This window comes from Bombus vosnesenskii, unplaced genomic scaffold, assembly GCF_011952255.1.
Source record: "Bombus vosnesenskii isolate JDL3184/JDL3185 unplaced genomic scaffold, Bvos_JDL3184-5_v1.1 scf7180000013368, whole genome shotgun sequence".
Lineage (NCBI taxonomy): Eukaryota > Metazoa > Arthropoda > Insecta > Hymenoptera > Apidae > Bombus > Bombus vosnesenskii.
Window position 1 is genome coordinate 334,283 of NW_022883001.1, and position 22,345 is coordinate 356,627.

The following is a 22,345-nucleotide window of genomic DNA, read 5'->3' on the forward strand; positions in this document are numbered from 1 at the left end:
CAAAAATGTCATGAACAAATCCGATGGTCCCGTGCGCTAGACACACCCATCGCTAGCTTTCTTCCGACACAGCATCGTCACTCTACTTTACTTCTTCTACATCGCTAGAAAAGTCAACAACTAAGTACAAAATTTAACGCCTAACGTCTAAGTCTAAGCATAACGCTAGAGGAGTATAACTCACATCAACTAAGTCGGTTCTCGGTATTGTCGAACATTCACCTCCTCTATTAAGTATCCTCTAGTGCTACGTCCACTAACATACTAAGTTCAATTATAAGAGCCTTGCTCTATTGTGTATATCTATCTTATATTCGTGCGACAAGTTGTTATCTACGATTTATATCCACTCAACAGTGTAACTTAAGTGTTAGAAATCTATAATTTATAATTCCGTGAATCACAGTGTTATACTAACTGAATCGCCCCTATTATCTTAACCGAAATCAGGAGATCGATCAACTCGTGGTGTCGATTATTATAATCGTAACAGAAATTTACGACTCCCGTTGAGGTCTCCTCTCCTCGCGATTGTGTCTCCCCGCGATTGGTCGAGAATACATTGCGTAAGCGTTGCCTATTCGTATTCATTAGTTTTCTTGACCTTGTTGACCATGTAAATGCTAATAAATATGTAAAAAATGATAATTGAGATGGAAGTATCTGAATCAAAGTATATATTTTGTCTCTTATTATGATCATGTATCACAGCAGTTTCAAATCTTTTACGAGTACGAACAGTGTCCTAACGACCGCTAAATAACAACAGTTAAGACTGGATGCGGTGCTATCAAGAGCCCTCGATAATACGCGTAGGAATTAGCAGTCATCGCAAGAACTTCTATTTTTTTACCTTTGTAATCAACAAAAATAAAATATCACTGTGGAAACTTAAAAGTGACCATTTGATTGTGCAAGAAAACCTACAATGAAGAAGCTGTATCTGTGCCTTGTATTGGAATTATGCGTGCTGACCATGTCGCAAAGAACTGCCTTGGATAAATCGATTCTCAATTACATCTATCGTGGATATCGTAATTGGTTAACGCAATCCTACGGTATGTCTGTTTTAGTTTATTTCGTGTTACGTCTTTATGCAATAATATCACTTTCTTTTGGTTAGAGAGATGCTTTTTGGAGGAATTGAAATATTGTGTATCTTATTTTTCATAGACTAAGGTTTCATTGTGAATATATATATTTTCGCGATAAAATAATAAGTTGACGAAATTTTTTTCAGTAAAAGTAGACAAAAACTTATACAGCACGGATCATTTTTCTTTTAACATATAAATATTGTAGAGATTATATTTTCAAGTAACATGCGCTATGAATTCTGTGGCACCCTCTTCTGGTTCTTGAGATGGGGAATTTTGTAAACAGTACTTATTTCGAAATTCGTAACGAAACTAAACAGCAGTCCTGAAGTGTATTAAAAGTGACGAACTGCTAGGTAAATGTGAAATCTAAAGATGTCTGTATAGCATTTCCATTTGTTCTTAAAATACTGGTCAGTCTTGTTCTACGAGTATAAGAGGCAGCAATCTGATTGTGATTTCAGATGGAAATTGGGTTTTAGTTAGATTAGCGACGGGTTGCAAGGGGTGGTGTTGTTACCCTTCGTCGCCGAATGTATTTACTTTATAATAAAAATCTTGAAAATATACAGTAGCTCATGAAAGTTTTCACGTGCTATTAAAACTCTAGACAATTAAAATACGCACGTTAAATTTAAGAAGTGAAAACAATGCTCTTGTTACTATAAGATACAAGTACCAAGATTATCTGTATATTTAAAATTTGGAACAAATCCGATAACGTTTGTAGAAATTATGAAATCTTTCATTGCAAGGATGTACAGAAACAGGGTCGCAAAAGTAATCGAACGTTTAGATGTTAAGCGATGTTAAACAATACTTTCGTATACAAAGTGGCAAGAAAACGTTGGCAGACACAGTTGGTGTAGAATTAAATTGCGCAGTGAGTTTTGTGCTTCGCTGTGAATAATATTAATCTCTGTAGTGATAATAAGTGCCAAATAATCAGAAATATAGACATTCGAAAGGAAATTGATATGAAAAGGACATAAAGATGAAAATTATAACAGCAGATCGCTAGAATCTGAGATAGATATGTTACCTATGATATGTTATATTATCACAAAGTCAGAAATCGAAGAAACAGTCACAGACAAATATCCTACAGGCAGACCAAGGAAACTAATTAGTAGAGAAGGACAAATTATTATAATTTAATGAGTGAAATAAAAAGTCACTCAAACAATTGCCAAGTGCGTCAGTAAGAATGTTTATGTGGAATTTTGTTGCAGTACTATTTATGTATCATTCTGCCTATTCATTTCTATGAACGTTTCATAACTTTTACAAACGTTACCAGATTCGAACGAAACTTTAGATATAAAGTCCTGATATCTTGTATCTTATGGTAGTTATAATATCATTTTCAGATCTTATCTTTAACGTGTACATTTTAATTCGAATTCTTTCGTGAACTACCGCATGCCAAGGTTAAGGTCATCGAGATTAAATTTCTCTTTCTAAAAAAACTATGTTTATAATACTTCAAAATCGCGTATTTTAAGAATCACAAGAGATAACATCAAAGTTGAAAACGTTTCCTACTTAAAAATAAATCGCCTAAGATATATGCCAAAAAAAAAAAACGGTCCGTGCTTTTTTAAGTGTTTTTATCAACTTTTACCCTTTTGCCGAACGATCGAATAATAGTAACTATTTATGCAACTATAAAACAGAAATTTATTAGCACCAGCCTGTCAAGTCGTCAGAGCGATATAATGTTTAATACAATTGATCGGTAGTGACGTTACTATAGTAATACACACCTGATAAGAACATAGTTTGGTTTCATTTGTCTGCCGTCATATTGTTGATTCTTCTAAACTTCATAAGATTTATTGATCTGTTCGCAAATAATACCATGTACGGTAGAAAAATATTAGATGATAGTAAAATTGAACATTTCATCAAAAAGTGTGAAAACTACATAAAATAATTAAATATTCTGCGGGATCTAATCTTGTGACAAACGGTTGAATGAAATTCTAGTTCCTCTGCTCGTTAAATAACAGTAGAAATCGAACTAGCAAACAATTATCATTAAATTTAAAACTGTGATTAAGGGACGATGACATTTCCATTAAATCTTACCTATTGTCGATATATACCACGGAAGAAAGAATAATTCTTACCCGTTTCATCAACATCACCCTTCATAAACTTTATTGCTTATTTTCATATCCATTATGCTATATTATATTGCAATTATTTACTTAAATTAAGACACCTCCTTTTTTTCCAAAGTCGGTATAATAAATAACACAACTTTAATGTGAATATTTCATGAATTTTTCTTTACAATTTATAACTTTTTTTTATACAGACATATTTATCATTATGTATGAATTCAATTAAGATAGGTTACATAACTTTTTGTGTAGCTTACAAAACCTTAATTATTCCTGTACATTAGTATCGTTCTTACCGGCCATCAGTAGTAATTTTGTTTTCTTTTTATTTAATTCATTTCATTCACAATTTGTCCAATTTGGACATTTGATAGAATTTTTTAGCTGTTTGATTATCATGTGAATGGCTATCCCCAGCGGGATACCATCTTCGTGTTTGTTAGATTGTGTCCTTTGTGAGGTCTGCTGGGAGTTTCCTTTTCAGTCTTCTTTCCATGTTTGAGGTGTTGATCGTTTCCTCAGCTAGCCAGTTTGGGTGTGATTATTCTGCGTATCTGCTAATTTCCTCTTTGACCGTTGGTATTCCCAGGTATGTCCTCGTTTCTAACGTACCATGGGACGTTTACTATTGTTCCATTTTGTTTCTATTTTGTTTATATAACTCATTGCCGCTGTCCCCCATAGTGGTATTCCATACGTCCAGATTGGTTTTATTATCGTTTTTTAGTTTATTTTCCATGCTCAAGTTTGGAGTTTCGACTAATTATCCAGTTTATCTGTCTTCTTTTTATTCGTATTTTGCCTATAATTGATTTAGTATGTTGTTTCCATGTAAGTTGTGTATCTAAGTGGAGACCTAGGTATTTAGCTTGCCTTGTTTGTATTATGTGCGTGCCATTCAATTGGATATTTTTATTTTGTTTTGTATATTTTTAATTTATTTTCTATGCTTCAGTAATAATTTGATAACGAAATATTACAGAATCAATATTGTAGATCAGTACATCATCTATAGCAAATAAACATAAATTTTATTAGTATTATTTTTATCGCGAACCACACGCATCGCCATATTTTCACCGGTTATGAACATATAATTTGTGTATTAATAAAAAAATCAATACATATATCCAATTTTTTATGTGCGATTGTGACAACACGTGCTTGTCACGACCGGCACACTTCAAGCCCGATGGACTGATGATGGAGATGGAGATAAAGATGTGGCGGCACTCGGCGACAATGTATATCGTCGAAGTGCCTAATGAGTCATCGATATCCCAACGGTCCTTTCGCCGAATGTTCTAGAAGAAGGCGCGTGTGGCAACGGTCGCGGATAGTGGGGATATTGAGGAGTGACGAAGAAAAAAAGAAACAGATGCAATCTTTTTTTTTATTTATTTGTTGAAATTACAATCAATTCTCGCGTTGAGAATTTTCAGTAATTTTTCTGGCGTGGCGCAATGAAAGAGGAACATCGTAATAAAGGGCGCGGAATGGGGGGAAGGAAAGCGATAACGGGACAATGTCAGAATTCATAAAGGAAAATATGAGAGTAGAGGTAGAGGTAGAGAGGACACAGAAGGTAAGGGTGGGAGAAAAGAACACAATAATAATCGCAACGTTGAAATCGTGGGAGGAGAAGACGAGGGCAATGAGAGAGAAAAGCAAATTGGGGAAGGGGATATACATAGATAACGACCTAACGAAGAAGGAAAGAGAAATTCAGCAAAGGTTAAGAACAATAGCTAGAGCAAAAAGGGAAAAAGGGGAATACGTAAAAATAGGTTACAAGAAGCTGAAGATAGAAGGTAGATGGTACAGGTGGAACGAAAGCGAGGAGAGACTAGAAGAAGAAAGAAAGAAAGAGGCGAGAGGTTGAGATAAGGAAAAAGAAAGGGGGGAGGGGGACACAAAGGGGTTGAAAATGTGCTTCTGAAACATAGCAGGGATAATGAACAAGGACAAAGAGGTATGGGAATATTTGAGGACATTTGACGTAATCGGACTCACGGAAACATGGACAGAGGAAAGCAAATGGGAAAGGGTAAAGCATATATTGATACGTCGCTAAGCAGAAATAAGAAAGTTTCATTTTTTCTTTATGCTGTGTTATACAGTGAGTCAGAAAATGTTTGTATACCTACCTTTTTGACTTTCAAATTCTGGTATTTATTGTATTATTTTTTCTTTTCACACATTATGAAAAATATTTCATTTGCACACTATTTCCGTAACAGTATTTGTTGGAGTATCGTTTGTTTGTTTAAAGCTCTTCGGTCATTACATTGAGAAGGGCACATCTTTCAATAAATTTGGAATATGTTGTCAAGGTCAACTTTCTGATCAACTTTCTCCTATAGTCATGTAGCCACCGCACGGCCTTCGTTCCCGAGATATTAAGAAGGAATTTTAATTAAATTCAGTTTCCATTACCGCTCGTTCTGGCTTAATTGATTGCGGTATCTTTATGTAACTTGAGGTGATATTGGGTGTAGTGTATTAAATAATCACTCGGTGCAGCGGTCAACAATATATTTATTAACCAGTGTCTTCTTTTGATCGCGTCGCGTATCGCTCTCGGTTTCGTTAATCAATCTCGCTGTCCAGTTAGGACTCGATGTTATTTGATTTCATGATTTGTTATTTATTAGAAACACATTACAGATATAAAATTTCTTATTTATTGTTAATATATATTTATTTATTGATATTAATAATAATGATTTAATTATAGTTGTATTTATATATATATTATTTATAATTAAATAAATAAATAAAATAAATTTATAAATAAAATATTAAATAAATTTATTTAATTTAAATGGCTTACAGTTTAGAGCATAATATTGAAAATATTAGGGAAATTAAATCAATTTTTAAATATTAAAAAAAAAATAAATTTAAAGTTTATATATACAGGGTGGTTGGTAACTGGTGGTACAAGCGGAAAGGGGGTGATTCTACGCGAAAAAAGAAGTCGAAAATATAGAATAAAAATTTTTCGTTTGAGGCTTTATTTTCGAGAAAACTGACTTTGAATTTTCGCTCGGTACGCGTGCGGTACGTTATAACGGATCTCACTGCAGATCGTTGTCTCGATGAAAAAATTAAAAAAGAAATTTTTTTTAAATTTTATTCTATATTTTCGACTTGAGTTCGCTGTGGAGTGCCGAAGCGTGCAGACGTGTCTCTAGTGCCCAGCGTAGTTCGAAAACAACACGTGTCGCCCAAACGTCGAAAGAGAACACAGCTAAGTGCCCCTTACCCCCTAGGGAGAAGAAAATCCCACGCACCTAACCCCAACACGAATACTAGCCTCACAGCCTCACGACTAGTTGTTCATTCCGAATTAACTAGCTCGATGATGGCCCAGCAACCGCGACCAGGCTCTCCGGAGCAGACTCGCAGCTACCCCGAGCTACCCCCCCCGTGGCAGAAGTGTAGCAGAACTCTCCGCACTAACGACGCTAACACTACAAAGAAGAGGAAAATAGAACCAGCAACGCAAATAAACACACACAACAGGTTCGCCGTATTGGAATCTTCAAACGACGCCATGGAAATCGTAGAACCGCCATCAAACCAACACTCACAAAGAATCCCCCCTCCCCCACCAATTTTTGTGGACGACGTCATTGACATACAGACAATGACCAAGTCCCTAGAGAGAGATACCAGCAAGGAGGAATATAACCTTAAGATAAGCAACAACAAGGTGAAAATACTACCGACGAACCCAGAAGCTTACAGAAAACTCACCAAGACACTCAGGACCCTGAACGCCAACTTCCACACCTACCAACTTAAACAGGAAAGGCCGTTCCGGGTGATCCTACGAAACATACACCACTCAGCAGATATAGACGAACTAAAATACGAACTCTCAAAACTCGGCCACGAAGTCGTCAACGTAAGTAATATAAGGCACAGAGTCTCGAAAGACCCGTTATCCTTATTCTTCCTAGACATTAAACAAAAACCGAACAATAAGGAAATATATAACATCAGTCGCCTAATGAACGCGATAGTTAAGATCGAACCGCCGCTCGTGAAAAAAGAAATAGTGCAGTGCAAAAGGTGCCAAAGGTACGGTCATACGCAGAAATACTGCAACCATACTTTCCGCTGCGTTAAATGCGCAGGCTCTCACTCCACTGACCAGTGCGCCAAATCACCGGAAACCCCAGCGAAATGCATCCACTGCCAAGGGGACCACCCTGCCAACTACAAAGGCTGCCCAGCATATAAAACACTATACACGAACAGGTACCCTAAGCCCAGAGCAAAAGAGGTATCCAACCAAACACCCAGCCCGCCGAAATTCACGACTACCCCAACCCCCTCAACCAACCAAACGCACAGTCCTACCAAATTCATCTCCACCTCAACCTCCTTTGCCCAAGCAGTACAAGGCATCCAAAATAACCCGAACAGCCAAAGGAACCTTCCCCAAAACAGTGACCCCAACCCACCAAACACAGACAACTCCTCAAGGCTTGAAAAGCTAATAGAGAAACAATCGGAGCAAATAAATCACTTGCTATCGCTACTAACACTCATCGTGGAAAAATTAGCACGCCCCGACTCAAAATAAAACCAAGGCGCATAGCACTCTGGAACGCCAACGGTCTAGCGCAACACAAACTTGAACTAGAACTCTTCTTAAAACACCAGCAAATCGACGTAATGCTCGTGTCGGAAACCCACTTCACCGACAAGAGCTACCTGAAAATAAATGGTTACAAATTCTACCATACCCAACACCCCAGCGGAAAGGCCCACGGTGGCACCGGAATAATAATCAAAGCAAGTATTAAGCACTACGAACTCCCATCATTCCAGAAAGACTACCTCCAAGCAACAAACGTAGCAATAGAAGACTGTCATGGCTCAATCACCACCTCAGCAGTATACTGCCCTCCCAGACACTCCATCGCCAAAGAAGACTTTGATAACTTCCTGGACACCCTGGGCAACAGATTCATAGTTGGAGGAGACTATAACGCCAAGCACATCCAATGGGGCAGCAGACTGGTTACAGCAAGAGGCAAAAACCTCTTAAACAGCATAACAAACAACAACCTCAACTACCTCACCACATACGAACCCACATACTGGCCCACTGACACCAACAAAATACCCGACCTTCTCGACTTCTTCATAACTAAAAATATCCCATCAAGACACGTCCAGATCAACTCCTCGGCTGATCTCTCCTCTGATCATTCTCCCGTGATAGCAACAGTCAGTTCAACAATCATCGAGAATACACCTAATGGCTCCATTCACAACCAACACACCAACTGGCAGCTCTTCAGAGAAGTCTTTACACACTCAACCTCAGCCTTCACCCCACTAAAAACAAAGGAAGATATCGAAGCAGCCACGGAATACTTAAACACGAGCATAATAAACGCAATCCGCCTCTCCACACCGACAAAGCCATCTAACAGCAAACAAGAATATCCCCATTACATACTAAAAAAAATAGCAGAAAAACGAAGACTAAGAAGAGTATGGCAGACCCATAGAACACCGGAGGACAAACGCAAACTTAACAACGCAACTAGAAAGCTATCCAGAACCCTAAGAAACTATAAAAACGACTGTTTCCATAAATACCTCGCCAGCTTATCCCCCACAGCCGACGCCAACTACTCACTATGGAAGGCCTCCAGGAAACTCACACGCCCCCCACAAATAATCCCACCTATCCGCCGTCCGCAAGGTGGATGGGCGCGAAGCCCCATAGAAAAAGCCGACCTGTTTGCAAAACACTTGTCAAAAGTATTCAAACCCCATTCCCCCCAAACCGCCGCGGACGTTACTGAATACCTGCACACCCCCTTCCAAATGTCCCCTCCTATCGAACCCTTCTCCTCTGCTGAGACTATAGAAACAATCAGTCGCCTAAACCCCAAGAAAGCAGCAGGACACGACCTAATAGGCAATAGAGCAATCAAGGAACTTCCCACAAAAGGGATAGCACTCATCACATCGATTTTTAATGCTATCCTTCGCCTGGAACACTATCCTAAGGCTTGGAAAATCTCATTGATTACCCTCATCCCTAAACCCGGTAAACCGATATACGAAACCTGCTCCTATCGCCCAATCAGTCTTTTACCTACCCTGTCCAAACTATTCGAGAAGATGCTCACGAACCGACTCCTTCCAATCCTAGAGAACTTGAAAACACTCCCAGATCACCAATTCGGCTTCCGAAAACATCATTCTACAGTAGAGCAAATCCACCGCCTAACTCATACGATCAGCCAAACACTCGAAAAGAAAAAATATTGCTCAGCGGTCTTCCTAGACATCCAACAGGCATTCGATAAAGTATGGCATGAAGGGCTACTATACAAACTTAAAAAGATCCTACCCCACCCCTACTACTCCATCCTAAAATCTTACCTAACCAATAGGCAATTCATGGTTAAATACCTAGACGCCACTTCCGCAACATTCCCAATAGAAGCCGGCATACCCCAAGGTAGTGTCCTCGGACCCCTACTGTACTCCATCTACACTGCCGACCTACCTATATCAAATGATATAACAATAGCGACATTTGCAGACGACACAGCGCTATTAGCTTCCCACGCTGACCCGGTAATAGCCTCATCCACTCTCCAGCGAAGTCTCGACTCCATGGAAAAGTGGTTTCACAAATGGGGCTTCAAAGTCAACGAAAAGAAATCCACACATGTAACCTTCACGCTCCGAAAACAAACCTGCCCCCAGGTCACCATCAACAATGCAACAGTTCCTAGCAGGGACACAGTCCGATACCTGGGCATGACCCTGGACAGGAGACTAACGTGGAAGACACACATCTCAGATAAAAGGAAGCAACTAAAGGACAAACTAAAAAAACTCTATTGGCTCACGGGCCGACGCTCCAAACTAAATATACAGAATAAAATTACCCTCTACAAGACCGTAATAAAACCTGTCTGGACCTACGGAATCCAACTATGGGGAACAGCAAGTAACTCCAACACTGAAATACTCCAACGCTTTCAATCGAAAACGCTAAGATCCCTAATTGACGCACCTTGGTATGTAACCAATGAAACAATACAGCGCGACCTCAAGATACCCACCGTCAAAGAGGAAATAGCAAAATATAGCAACAGATACAGCAAAAGAATCAACAAACACCGAAACCCCCTAATCACTGGACTACTCGATACGACGGACCAGACTCGCAGCCTGAAGAGGCACTACCCGCTAGATCTAAACGTCAGATTCATTTAATTATCCAAACTAAGCATATGCACTTACTTATAATACTTTAAATTATACCTATCTATAATAGTATTAACTTATTGTAAATAAACAGCCATGTCACTTCGCCACGCCAGAAAAATTACTGAAAATTCTCAACGCGAGAATTGATTGTAATTTCAACAAATAAATAAAAAAAAAAAAAAAAAAATATTTTCGACTTCTTTTTTCGCGTAGAATCATCCCCTTTCCGCTTGTACCACCACTTACCAATCACCCTGTATAAGATGATAGGGGTGGATATACAGTTCAACCTGTACCTACATTTGGTGTAAATAAAGTTCTTAATAGTAATATAAAAAGAGATGGAGGTAATAGTCAAAATCTAATATTATTTATTCGTGGAAAAGCTATGTCAGGTGCTCCTAATATTAATGGAATTAGATAATTTCCAAATCCTCCAATTATAAATGGTATAACTATAAAAAAAATTATTAAAAATGCATGTCTAGTTACTAATGAGTTATAGATTTGATCATTATTAATTCATATTCCAGGATGACTAAGTTCTATACGAATTAATAATCTTATTGAAGATCCAATTATTCCTGATCATATTGCAAAAATAAAGTATATTATTCCAATGTTTTTATGGTTAGTTGATATTAATCATTTTTTTATTAAGATTTATAAATGTATAATTTATATTGTTAATTTTGAAGATTAATAGTTTTTTTAACTTAAAATCTTAATATTTATATGTCGGAGAAGGATCACAAGGAGGGTTGTGGGCGTTTGGTAGATCTTCCTTGAAATTGGCCATCGTTGCGGTGTCACACGGGTACGGTCTACTAACACGAAAATGAACACTACCGACGCGACAATCAACAGCGGTGGTTGGGCACTCGCGAAACTCGTGACGTTGGTCTTAGGCTCGATAACGAATCCACGGTCAACGGGAAGATAGATAGACTTGCTCTAACTCAAACGTGTACTGATCTAAGGCGCTACTTCCTTCTTCGATGAGATCTCAGTAAAGAATGAATTTTCGTCCCAACGACGCCACTGAGGAAAGATCCTCGGATTGACGTCGCTGTCGATTGATCAATTTCGGACAAAGGCTGCCTGTCCGTTTGCAAAAATCTTAATTGCCGAAAAAATCCAGGTTTTATAGCGGGTCCTCGGGCTAACTGGACTTGCGCTGTGTACGTGCCTCAACATCAGGTATTCATTGTCCGAAGGAACCGTTGGCATGTTTTACTGTCAGGTACCTCTATGGGTATTTCTCTTAATGAGGGTCATAATATCACTCCACACCTTTGTTAGACGGAGCGCCCGTCCCGTTGACCGTGGCTACGTTCGGCGACGGATGGTCGCCTTGAGCCCAAGTTTATTATCGCAAATCGCAAACAAGTATGATTGGGTAGAATGACGGCAAATTGTTTAATTACCACTGTAAATTTTAATTACAATTGTACGGATTTTCCTGAGGTTCCAGGGGGGAGGCTCCGGTGTCCCTTCATCTCCGACATATATATATATATATAAATATATTGAATTTATTATTATTATTATTATTATTATGAATTAAATTGTATTAAATAATGTAATTCACATAATTAAATAAATTAATGAATTTAAAATAAAACAAGTATTATGTCTGAAAAAGAAATAAATTGTAAATTTATCAATGAAAATTAAAAATTTTTTAACACTATTAATTTATAATTAAATTTAATTTAATAATATAGTTTAAAATAAAATATTAAATTGCAAATTTAAAGATTAAGTATAAAATTTATATTAAATTAAATTAAATAATATAAATATAAAAGAATAAAAAAAAGTTATAATTGAAATAAAAGTTCTTATATAAAAAATTTCAATATTTGTTATCACTTTATTCAATTTAAATTTTAAGATAAGGTATTTAAGTAGAATAAAATAGTTTCATAATATAATTATTCTTGATAATAATAATAAAATAATTAAATTATTTCTAAAGTTTAAGTTTAAATTATAAATAAATTCTCGTTTAAATATAAATGCTGTATATAATGGGAACGATGAATATATAAATAATAAAATAATTATTAAATAATATGAATATGATGAAAAATTTCTAAAATTTGGATCACTTACATTAAAAAATTCAAAAAAATATATTGGTTGAAAATATAAATAAATAAATAAATATTAATAGAATAAATAAATTTTTATTTGTATGTAAAATGAAAATGGAAAATAATGAGTTAAAAATTGATGAACATCCAAATAATTTTTTAATAGAAAAATTTAAGTTTGTGTATAAAGCAATAAATGTATTATTTTTAAATAGCATAATAATAAATTTTGGAGTAAAATAGATTATGGATGAGAAAAAATAAATTGGAATAAATTTGATAAATGCAGAAATAATTAAAATTTGATTTCATGAATTGTTATGAATTGTCGCCCCTCAATATCCCCACTATCCACGCGTTTGTTAGGCGTCCGCGACCTTTGCCACGCACGCCTTCTTCTCCAACATTCGGCGAAAGGACTGTTGGGACATTGATGACTCATTAGGCGATATACATTGTTGCCGAGTGTCGCCACAAACTCAACCTAAATTTATCTCATTGACGTTAATCGTCTTTAACATAAATAAAAATCTGTAAAAATCAGTTATAGATTGGATTGGATTAATATTCTAATATTAGGCATGACTTAATTTTTCTTTCATACGATTTTGTAAACGTATCGCGAATTCGATTTATCAGTACTTTGCGACTACAAAATTCTGAGTTAAGTGCCGTCCGGTTTCTGACAATCCGCTTAGCAAAAAGCATCACTGCCTTTCCCACACAGTGGCCAGATCCTTTAAACAATATCCCTGCGCTCTATTCTTTATTCTTTGACAATGCAATGTCGGATCGCTTGCCATTGATTTATTTGTCTATCAACTTATCCTTCGTCAAACTGTTTTACATATTTCCCGAAACAGTCTTGCCATCGATACCTCATAGTTCAGTTACTTCGATTCGCCTAGCATCGGCTGTCCAAATATTAGCTCAAGCACCGAGGTTCTTACAGAGTCTTCGGTCCAGTCAGAAATTATCGTAAGACTAAATAGCGGCGGGCTATCTGTATTTGTAACGGTGAGAAGGTGCATTGTCGCTATCAAGTATGTACATGACGAACAGACAAGTGAGACATAGTGCAACATTTCGTATAGCAATAGATTCGCCGAAAATTATTTCACGATAGCATTATTCCACTACTCTGACCCAACCCATAACCCATTTATTTTTCTTTCTAATTTACACAATATTAGAAATGGTTATCCTGACGCTGACACTAATTCACATGGATTGAACTTTGTCTGATAGGCGAGCGGTTGAGATTTCGATATACCTTTTGCATTATTTGATCGGAATTTTGACATATCGCGTGCAACGTTATATCACAGATGAAGTATTTTTGTAAAATATTTTAAAAGGACTATTTTGCAGGTACAAGAAATGAGGAACGAGTGTCTAAATTACGGAATAAAAATAAATTTCAAGATGAAGTTTCAATAGACGTCTCTTTTCCTTGCAGCGTAACAGGTAGTTAACAAAATTTATGGTTATTGTTGTCAAATATTTTATGAAATCACTCGTAAATATTATATTATGATATTTATTCTTTAAAATTATTACTCAATTTAAACCACAGATTTTTTTTATTTCCTGTAATTTTTACAATTTGTCTTAGGGAACAATTGGTAAATTTCTGTGGCAGCAAACTACAGTGAAGAACGCTGTTCTTCACAATTTGTAGTGGCTACAAGAATTTCAATGTGATTTTGAGTTCATTCATAGTCTTGTCCTATTAATATCATTTTTTAAGATATGTAACATTACAGGCTCTTCAACCTACTGTAATTTAAGAATATTAAAATTGATGCTTATTTTTTGAAGTTCATATGTATTCTAATGTCTTTACTTTAATTTGTTTAGCTGGCAGGTCTTCGAAAGTTCCCGAGTCGGTTCACCATTTAAGACCAGGAGACATAGATGTCATTGCTGCAATGGGCGATTCTTTGACAATCGGCGCCGGAGTTACTTCGTTTACTATAGCGGAAGCGAACATTGAAGATAGAGGCATAGCAGGCAGTATCGGCGGTCAAGGAACTTGGCGACAGTACCTGACTCTCCCCAATATTCTTAAAGTTTGTTCATTTCTTACATCTGCTTTGTTTACGCATACCACAAATGCGAATACTGAAATCTTTCATAGTCCGATCTTTCTATACGCAGGAATTCAATCCTAAATTAGTAGGTTATTCACTTGGGGACGCTATAAGCACTAATCCAGCTGCGCAGTTAAACGTCGCTGAAGGCGGAGCTATGTCTAATGATATAACTTTCATGGCGACATATCTGGTCAATAAAATAAAACATGACCCGAAAGTAGATATAAACAAACATTGGAAGGTTCGTATGTTGGTAGACAAAGTAATTATATACAATACATATTTACTATATGGGAAGTGGTGTTTTCATATGCATATGATCATTGAAATTAACAACCGATTAATAGATTATAAATTAACATAAAATCTAAATTATTAGCAACGTTATTTCTTGCGTTACTAAATATAATCTACTATTATTAGCAATGTTACATTTACTATTTGTATTCAGATATTCAAATAGAAATTACTCAAGGCCTTTATATATTCATTACTAAGGAAGAAAGGTCATAATGAAATTATTGACATTATAATTAGAAAAGTATTTCTATGCAGTTCTGGTGAACTATTTTTAAGAGTTAATTACATTACCTTTTATTTACTAAAAACACACTTCAAATGTAATTAAAAATTATAACTGCAATTAAAAAAGATTAGATGCCAGTATGAAATTTGACAACTTTTTCTTTCTTTAATTAAAAATTATAATTGCATTTAATATTTAATCGTTTACGCAATAGTATCTACATTTTTATGTTTTACAGTTGATTTCGTTGATGATTGGAAGTAATGATTTTTGCTCTAATACGTGTGTAACTTCTCCATGGACTATGTTAAATGATCACAAAATGGATTTAATTAATACTCTTAGAATATTAAGAGACAACTTACCAAGAACTTTTGTTGCTCTTATACCACCACCTCACTTAAAGGAACTGGTTACTGCACACAAAGGAAGAGAGTCATTGCGGTGCTATGTGTCATCCATAGTTGGATGCCCATGTTTGTTTGCTTTACAATTTAGAAATCAAAGACCGGAATATTATAAAATAATGGAGAGGTTTGTATAATTTACTGAATTTATGAAGCATTTTAGATATTTTGTATTTACATATGCAATTTATAAGGATTTTGTTATATCATACTTTATATTTAATCTTAGTAATTATACATAAAAGGGGCTACTATTCCCATTTTAATGAAGCTTAAGTATGTTGTGAAACTCAACATTTTTCCTATAGGGGGTAAACTCACTTAGTTTCCGAAATATTTAGAGAAAGCTGCTGCTACTACTATGTTGAATCTGACTTATAAGGCATGGTGTGACCACACATCTACTGTTGTGTGTCTATAAACACATCGCTGCGACCTGCAAATAATCTCTATAACGGGCGAACTGTTTAATACTTATCCTACCTAACTACTATTCTAACTACCTCGAAAACGTAAAAAAACATTTTGAACGCACAAGTCTTACATATATCAGCGGTTGTCAAAAATTATACAAAACCGAACCCTATTATAGAAAAGTATCAATACTGAGCAATCCAGTCGTCGCACCGTGAGGAGGCTGACTGCCATCAGACTTTAACGACGACCTAATTGAAAGACCGATCTACATTCAATACGGATTGCGCTCTTGAACACGCATTTAGTTTTGCAACCTTCAACAAGTGATTCATGTACACACTTTTGAGCAAATACGAATTGGCCAACCATTTTTTGCTAGAACGCACAGTTTTTGAAAAACTCAATTTTGAGAAAAAATGTAAGAAAAATTCAAATTCGCAACTTCGCGAACGTTTTGTTTTTTTACATTAGTAGCTATCGAGATGTGTTTTGGACAAAAAATACTGTGAGCTCTCTTGAATAAAATGATATGTACTGTTATTGTATTATAGACATTTAAATATGTATAAATAATGATTAAAGCGAGAAGAACGCTTAGAACGTGTCATTTTTTTGCTTAGATTTTCCAACTTATTTCAAAAATTAAAGGTCTACAAGAGAATCTAACACTAGCACGCGATAGAACAAACATTCTTGCTAAGGACAGCTTCAATAAAGCCAGAAAATCATGTTTTGTTTTTAATGTAAATGCGAAGAAGTTTGACAAAACACGCGGTGACGGCAATGGTACTCAGTGTTACCCAGTGTCTCACCTGTCGCTCAGTATAATGGAACCGCAGAACGCGTGAGGCTATTAGCCGTCGACATGGACTAGCATTGCCTTCGTCCTGTATTTTGTCAAACTTTTTCGCTTTTCCAGGAGTTCATCCGCTATACAGATCGTTTCACACCAGCTATGATGTGTTTATAGAAACAGTGGATAAGCGATCGCACCACTCTGACGCATACGTTGCCATGGACGTGCATGTATAGATAAGATTTAATGTAGTATTAGCAGCAGATTTTTGCAAATATCTCGGAAACTAAAGTCGGGTAATGGTATAATGTTTATAGCATAATGTTGTTTTGAATGATGAGTTTTACATTATAGTTAAATATCATCAAAATCGGAGGAGCAGCCGCTTTTGTGCCCAATTACCTTAACTTTTATTTTATATTTAAGCGTATTTCATTCTCGTTATATGTTGGTGAATAACTTTATTGAAAAGAGTTATTAGAGAACGGTATAGATTGATCATCTTTGAATTCAATTCACACTAAGATCTTATTGACGACTCGGGCAATGTCGGGCTCGACTTTGGATGAAAAAACACTGATAAGTATATTTATAGTGTATATTATGAGTGTGTATTCAGACGACGAGTTCGTATTTCTATAACACATATGTAGTGATGTGATCGATGCGGTATCGATGTTATCGACAGCGATCTATGAATTTCAACCTGTTATCGATTAATATCAAAGGCAAAGGTATTAGTTATTGTTAGGTTTTTTATTGTTTAGGTATTGTTTGTAAGGTAAAGGTATTAGTTTCTGTACTTGAAACACCATAAACGTATCGATACTCGTCTGATACCGCAGGTAAGTTTCGGTACAGATTATTAAAGCTAAAATAAGATGAAAATCGAGAGCAAAAGAATTGCGCTTTGTTTTTTACACGAACGAATGTAGATCCGCAACTTACCTCGTACAAGTCGTAGAGAAGAAGGTTATGGCATCCTTGTAATAAAATCATAGGTTAGACATCAAATCTGCTTACTCATTCAAATCCATAACAGCAACTCGAAAATCGTCTCATTAAATTTTCGAGTAGACAGAATGAAATACGCGCAGGACGCGCCTAGTGAGATCTCGTGGCCCGCGCGAGTTTGCCGATCGAGTTTACGCGTAGCAATAAACATGACAAGGTCCCCCCACTGATCAACCAGAAGCTTGGTGTTACGCAGAACCTCTAACATTTCGTTTCCCTTAACACAAAGATCGGCGAGACCCTTACTCGAATGACGCGTGAACACAAAAATTATCGGAAAATTATCGATATGGTGTAAATACCCCAACTTTCCTCCTTCTTTTTCTCCGTAAATGAATCATCGACAATTCTCCTTCAGTTCGAAACAGTTTAAATTCACCTCTAGCCTTTACTAAATCAATATGGCGTCTATCCCTATTAGGAATGCGGCATTTACCCTAATTATCTTGAAAAAGTTTCCATTACCATACCGTGTATCGGAAATCGTTAATTTTTGCAGTGGATTATTCCACATAATCTCCTACGTATAATAAAAATTATGCTATAAAAAACTACGAACTTTTAGTTACTATGATAATCCAAATGATCACGAAGTGTAATTACGAAGCCAAAATGTGATATACATATACTGAAAAAATGCGAAATCTTGGTAACTAGCAAAGGAATTTTACTTCTGTCTCAGCGCGGTGCGACATTTCGCACCGCAATCAGCTTATTTTTATTGTTTCACGTTTATGCGATATTATTTCCCTAACACATTTCAAGTACCGTTTGATATCTATTTTAAAATGCATATGAAGAATATGCCAATTTGTTGCATTTTTTAGGTGGCAAGAGATTGACGAAGAAGTCGCTAATTATCCAGAATTTCATAGAAATGACTTCACCGTAGTAATTTTACCGACTTTGGAACATGCAAAATTACCTCTTGCCGAGGATGGATTTTCCGATTTGTCATATCTCAATGTTGATTGCTTTCATTGGAGTCAAAAATTAAATGCACTATGTGAGTATAACAGATGAAACTATATAATTATTTAATGAGTGTTACGTTGATAATCAGAAATGTTTTGTATTTCCCAAGATGCGAATAATTTGTGGAACAATTTGTTGGAACCAGTTGGGAACAAGAGCAGGGTTCTCACTCCGTTATTTGAAAAATTTCTGTGTCCTACTTCGGAAAGACCGTTCTTGATGACGTATGAAAATTCACAGAACAACGAAACTTAAGGATGGTTAGAGAAATTTTGAACAATTTCTGTAAGTGGAAGATGTATTATAGCCTTGACATTCAGTTAAAGGAACGAGCAATTTGTGTGTATCAATACAGTATATTTCTGTATAACGAATGAAAGGAAAGTTGCTTTTTTACATTTCTTCCTTTTTGTACGTAGTTCCTTAGAATTATATTTTCTGTATGACATAGTTTTACAGTCGCAGCAAGATTCTAAGCTTTGCGATTGCTTTTGCACCATCTAGACTATTTACTCCAATTTTAAATAGTATTAAATAAAACGAACACATCATTTTTAAATAGATTTTTTAAAAGAAGCGTAACACGCTATAGTGATACATCTAATGTTGCTTTATACTTCTTAGATGAATCTACATACAGTCACGTTCTAGGTACAGTAATGTAAATCTTGTGTTCGCGATTCAAGTAGCATAAATTTTCATATTGTCCGTTAATCTTTTGTATGGCTCTAGTTCTGCTCCTATGGGTCTCTTCCGCACATCTTTTTTTTTTTATTTAATTCTTTTCCTGAGAATAATTCTTAATTCTTTAATTCTTTTCTCCGTGTGCTTTTCCTGAGGGGTGTTTGGTATCATAGTACCAGGGGTGTAGTATGATATTTTTATGTAGCTTTTTGGAGTGAAGTGTGTTTCTGAAACAAGTAATATGTCTATATTGTTGTTATACAGGAATGTTTTAGTTTCTAGGGCCCGTTGTTGTAGGCCGTTTAAGTTCCAGGCTGCTATTTTCATCGTGTCCGTGTTTCATTTTTGCTTAGCATGTCTCTAAGATGTTGTAACATGACTTTGTTTTGTTCGCTTATCATTTTTGTTAGCATTTCCGTGTTTTTGATGGATTATTTCAGCAGTTCCTTGATTTCTGTAGTGTCGTTGTTGTTATTGTTCTGATTTTGGTTGTCTAAGGGTGGCGATTGGTTGACTACTTCCGCGTAGCTTCGGCTACCAACGGTGTTGGTGTTACTGTGGTTATTGTTCATTACGTTCTGTAGATTTGTTGTTGTCTTAGTTTCTGTGCTATCCTGTTGCGCGTGAAAGTTGTTGTGCGTCCTGTTTCGGAACGGTGGAAACAGCTTACGTTGCAATTGCTTTCTGACTACACAGCCCTTGTAGCTAGCTGGGTGCTTTCCATTGCAGTTGTAGCATTTTACTTCGTGTCAGATATTATCGAGATAACGTATGTTTTCTTTTCAAATTTTTCTAAATTAAGCTTCTACCAACGTATTTGTAAAATCTTTTTGATTAAAATGAGACTAAACACGGTGCAATACGAATTATATTGATTTACCAATATGCATTTATAACATTCAGCATAAGCAAATATGCTACGAATTGTATCATGCTTTTTGCCATTTTAATCGGAAACATCTAACAAACAGTTGGTAAAAGTTCTATTCATTGGATATTAAAAATAAGAAAATTTGATTTTTCAGCTGAAGAAGGTCTCAGCTTATTACGCAGCTTCATATTTTATACGTCGCCGAATACTTCGACTCTTAGTCCCTGTTTCTCTTTCCTTTTCAATCGCATTATTCTTTTCTACGTTCGCCACGTGTAACACTTCATTGTCACTAGCTTTAGGAATAGAATCGTTTCTACTTCTAGTTTACTATCTAATTGCGGAATTTAGATAACGAATTTCAGTCAAGAATCATCAAGACATTGGACGAGACAATACTAATGAAACAGAGAAATCTTTTTACTGTTTAGAATTTTTTGAAATTAAATTTTCACTAACGTACTTGTGAAATTTTGATGATCAAAATAAGACCAAATACAGCGATATGCTACTGTTAAGTCCGATGACTCTTTGCGTAACACGGAATCCATTCCTCGGTCGATGCGGCCACTAGCTGTGCAAATATAATTAGTCGGACCGCAATAATCATAAGGAACTGTCATAAATCTAAGCTTTTCGATTTTACGCTTAAGCCCGTTAATTGGTATAAAACACCTTCAAGTCAAGAGGTTCCTCATGGTTATTGCTCCAGCAGGTAAAAAAGTAGGGAAACGGGGCTTTCCCATTTTTTCCGAGATTTTTACCCATAAGCGACCAGTGGTGGAGCGACCAACACCCAGCAAGAGTTTTCCTTTGCGACAGCATCGTCACCGAACTTCACTGGTTTATCATCTACAGATCGGTCAACACATCAGCACTGGTTTCTAATCGTTAGATCAGTCAACATCTCAGCACAGGTTTTGCATCTTTAAATCAGTCATCTGTTTAACTTATATCTATACGCACATACGAGCGTCACTGTCTATGTCTACAAGTTGTTGGAATAAAGCCTTGAATTGTAACCTGTTACCTTAGTGTTATAATCAATTCAACCACCTCTATCATCCTGACCGAAATAGAGGATTGATCATTTCGTGGCATCGATTCCATAATCGAAACGGGTATTTACGATTCCCGTTGGCGCGCTTCCTCGCGATCGCGTCTCTTCGCGAATGGTCGAACAAAGTGAGATGTATCACGGTTACTCAGTTAAAGCAACAATTACATGAAATACGGTATGTATGCATTACAGCCAATGCGTGGTCTAATAGAAGAAGGAGCTTCCTCGGTGTCATTGTACGTTGCTTAGGTTGAATTGCATTCGAGCGGCAGCCAGCAACTTTGGCATGTATGAAGTTCAAAGGCGTACACAGTTTTAATAAGATTGCTGATATTCTTCGTCAAATTCACTTAGAATTCGATTAAAGTCCTGAGGTGATATTGGGTGTAGCGCGTCAAATAATCACTTGGTGTTTAGATCAACAATATATCTATTAACAAGTGTCTTCTTTTGATCGCGTCGCGTATCGCTCTCGGTTTCGCTACTCAGTCTCGCTGCGTGGTTACAAAGCGACCTTTTCACTTCCTGGTTCGGACCTAACCGTCGACCGGATTCGATTCTTTTCTTTCTGTCGCCCCTCAATATCCCCACTATCCACGCGTTTGTTAGGCGTTCGCGACCGTTGCCGGGCGTTCTTCTCCAACGTTCGGCGGAAGGACCGCTGGGATATAGATGGCTCATTAGGCACTTTGCTTCAGCGGTATACAATGTTGTCAAATGTTGCCACTGTTCCAATATGATACAGACAGTAATTATAGACAATGCTGGTAACTCCGTAAATGCATTTCGTTTGTTTAGCATATCGTTTAGCATTGGTGTAGATACTTTTCAATGTGATAAATACATTGAGAGATTATCGGCAACATCTGCATCAGGAATCATGAAGATGAAAATTATCTAACTGATGTTGAAGA

At 36.4% G+C, this 22,345-nt stretch overlaps 1 protein-coding gene across 1 annotated transcript; it reads left to right on the forward strand.

The window, feature by feature from the left end:
• The first annotated feature begins 898 nt into the window (after window positions 1-898).
• On the forward strand, window positions 899-19,088 carry LOC117237280 (phospholipase B1, membrane-associated-like). The gene is made up of 6 exons (XM_033501062.1): window positions 899-1,058; window positions 13,957-14,052; window positions 14,446-14,657; window positions 14,746-14,922; window positions 15,446-15,741; window positions 18,669-19,088. The coding sequence occupies exons 1-6, from the start codon at window positions 929-931 to the stop codon at window positions 18,862-18,864; spliced, it is 1,107 nt and encodes a 368-aa protein (XP_033356953.1). The 5' UTR covers window positions 899-928; the 3' UTR covers window positions 18,865-19,088.
• Window positions 19,089-22,345: the final 3,257 nt, after the last annotated feature.

What these genes read in the sequence shown, in the direction of transcription:
- LOC117237280 (XM_033501062.1), top strand. Translation starts at nt 929, where the DNA reads ATGAAGAAGCTGTATCTGTGCCTTGTATTGGAATTATGCGTGCTGACC. An exon ending in TTTTCCTTGCAGCGTAACAG is followed by an intron (nt 14,053 to 14,445) that starts GTAGTTAACAAA and finishes TAATTTGTTTAG; the next exon opens with CTGGCAGGTCTTCGAAAGTT. An exon ending in TATTATAAAATAATGGAGAG is followed by an intron (nt 15,742 to 18,668) that starts GTTTGTATAATT and finishes TGCATTTTTTAG; the next exon opens with GTGGCAAGAGATTGACGAAG.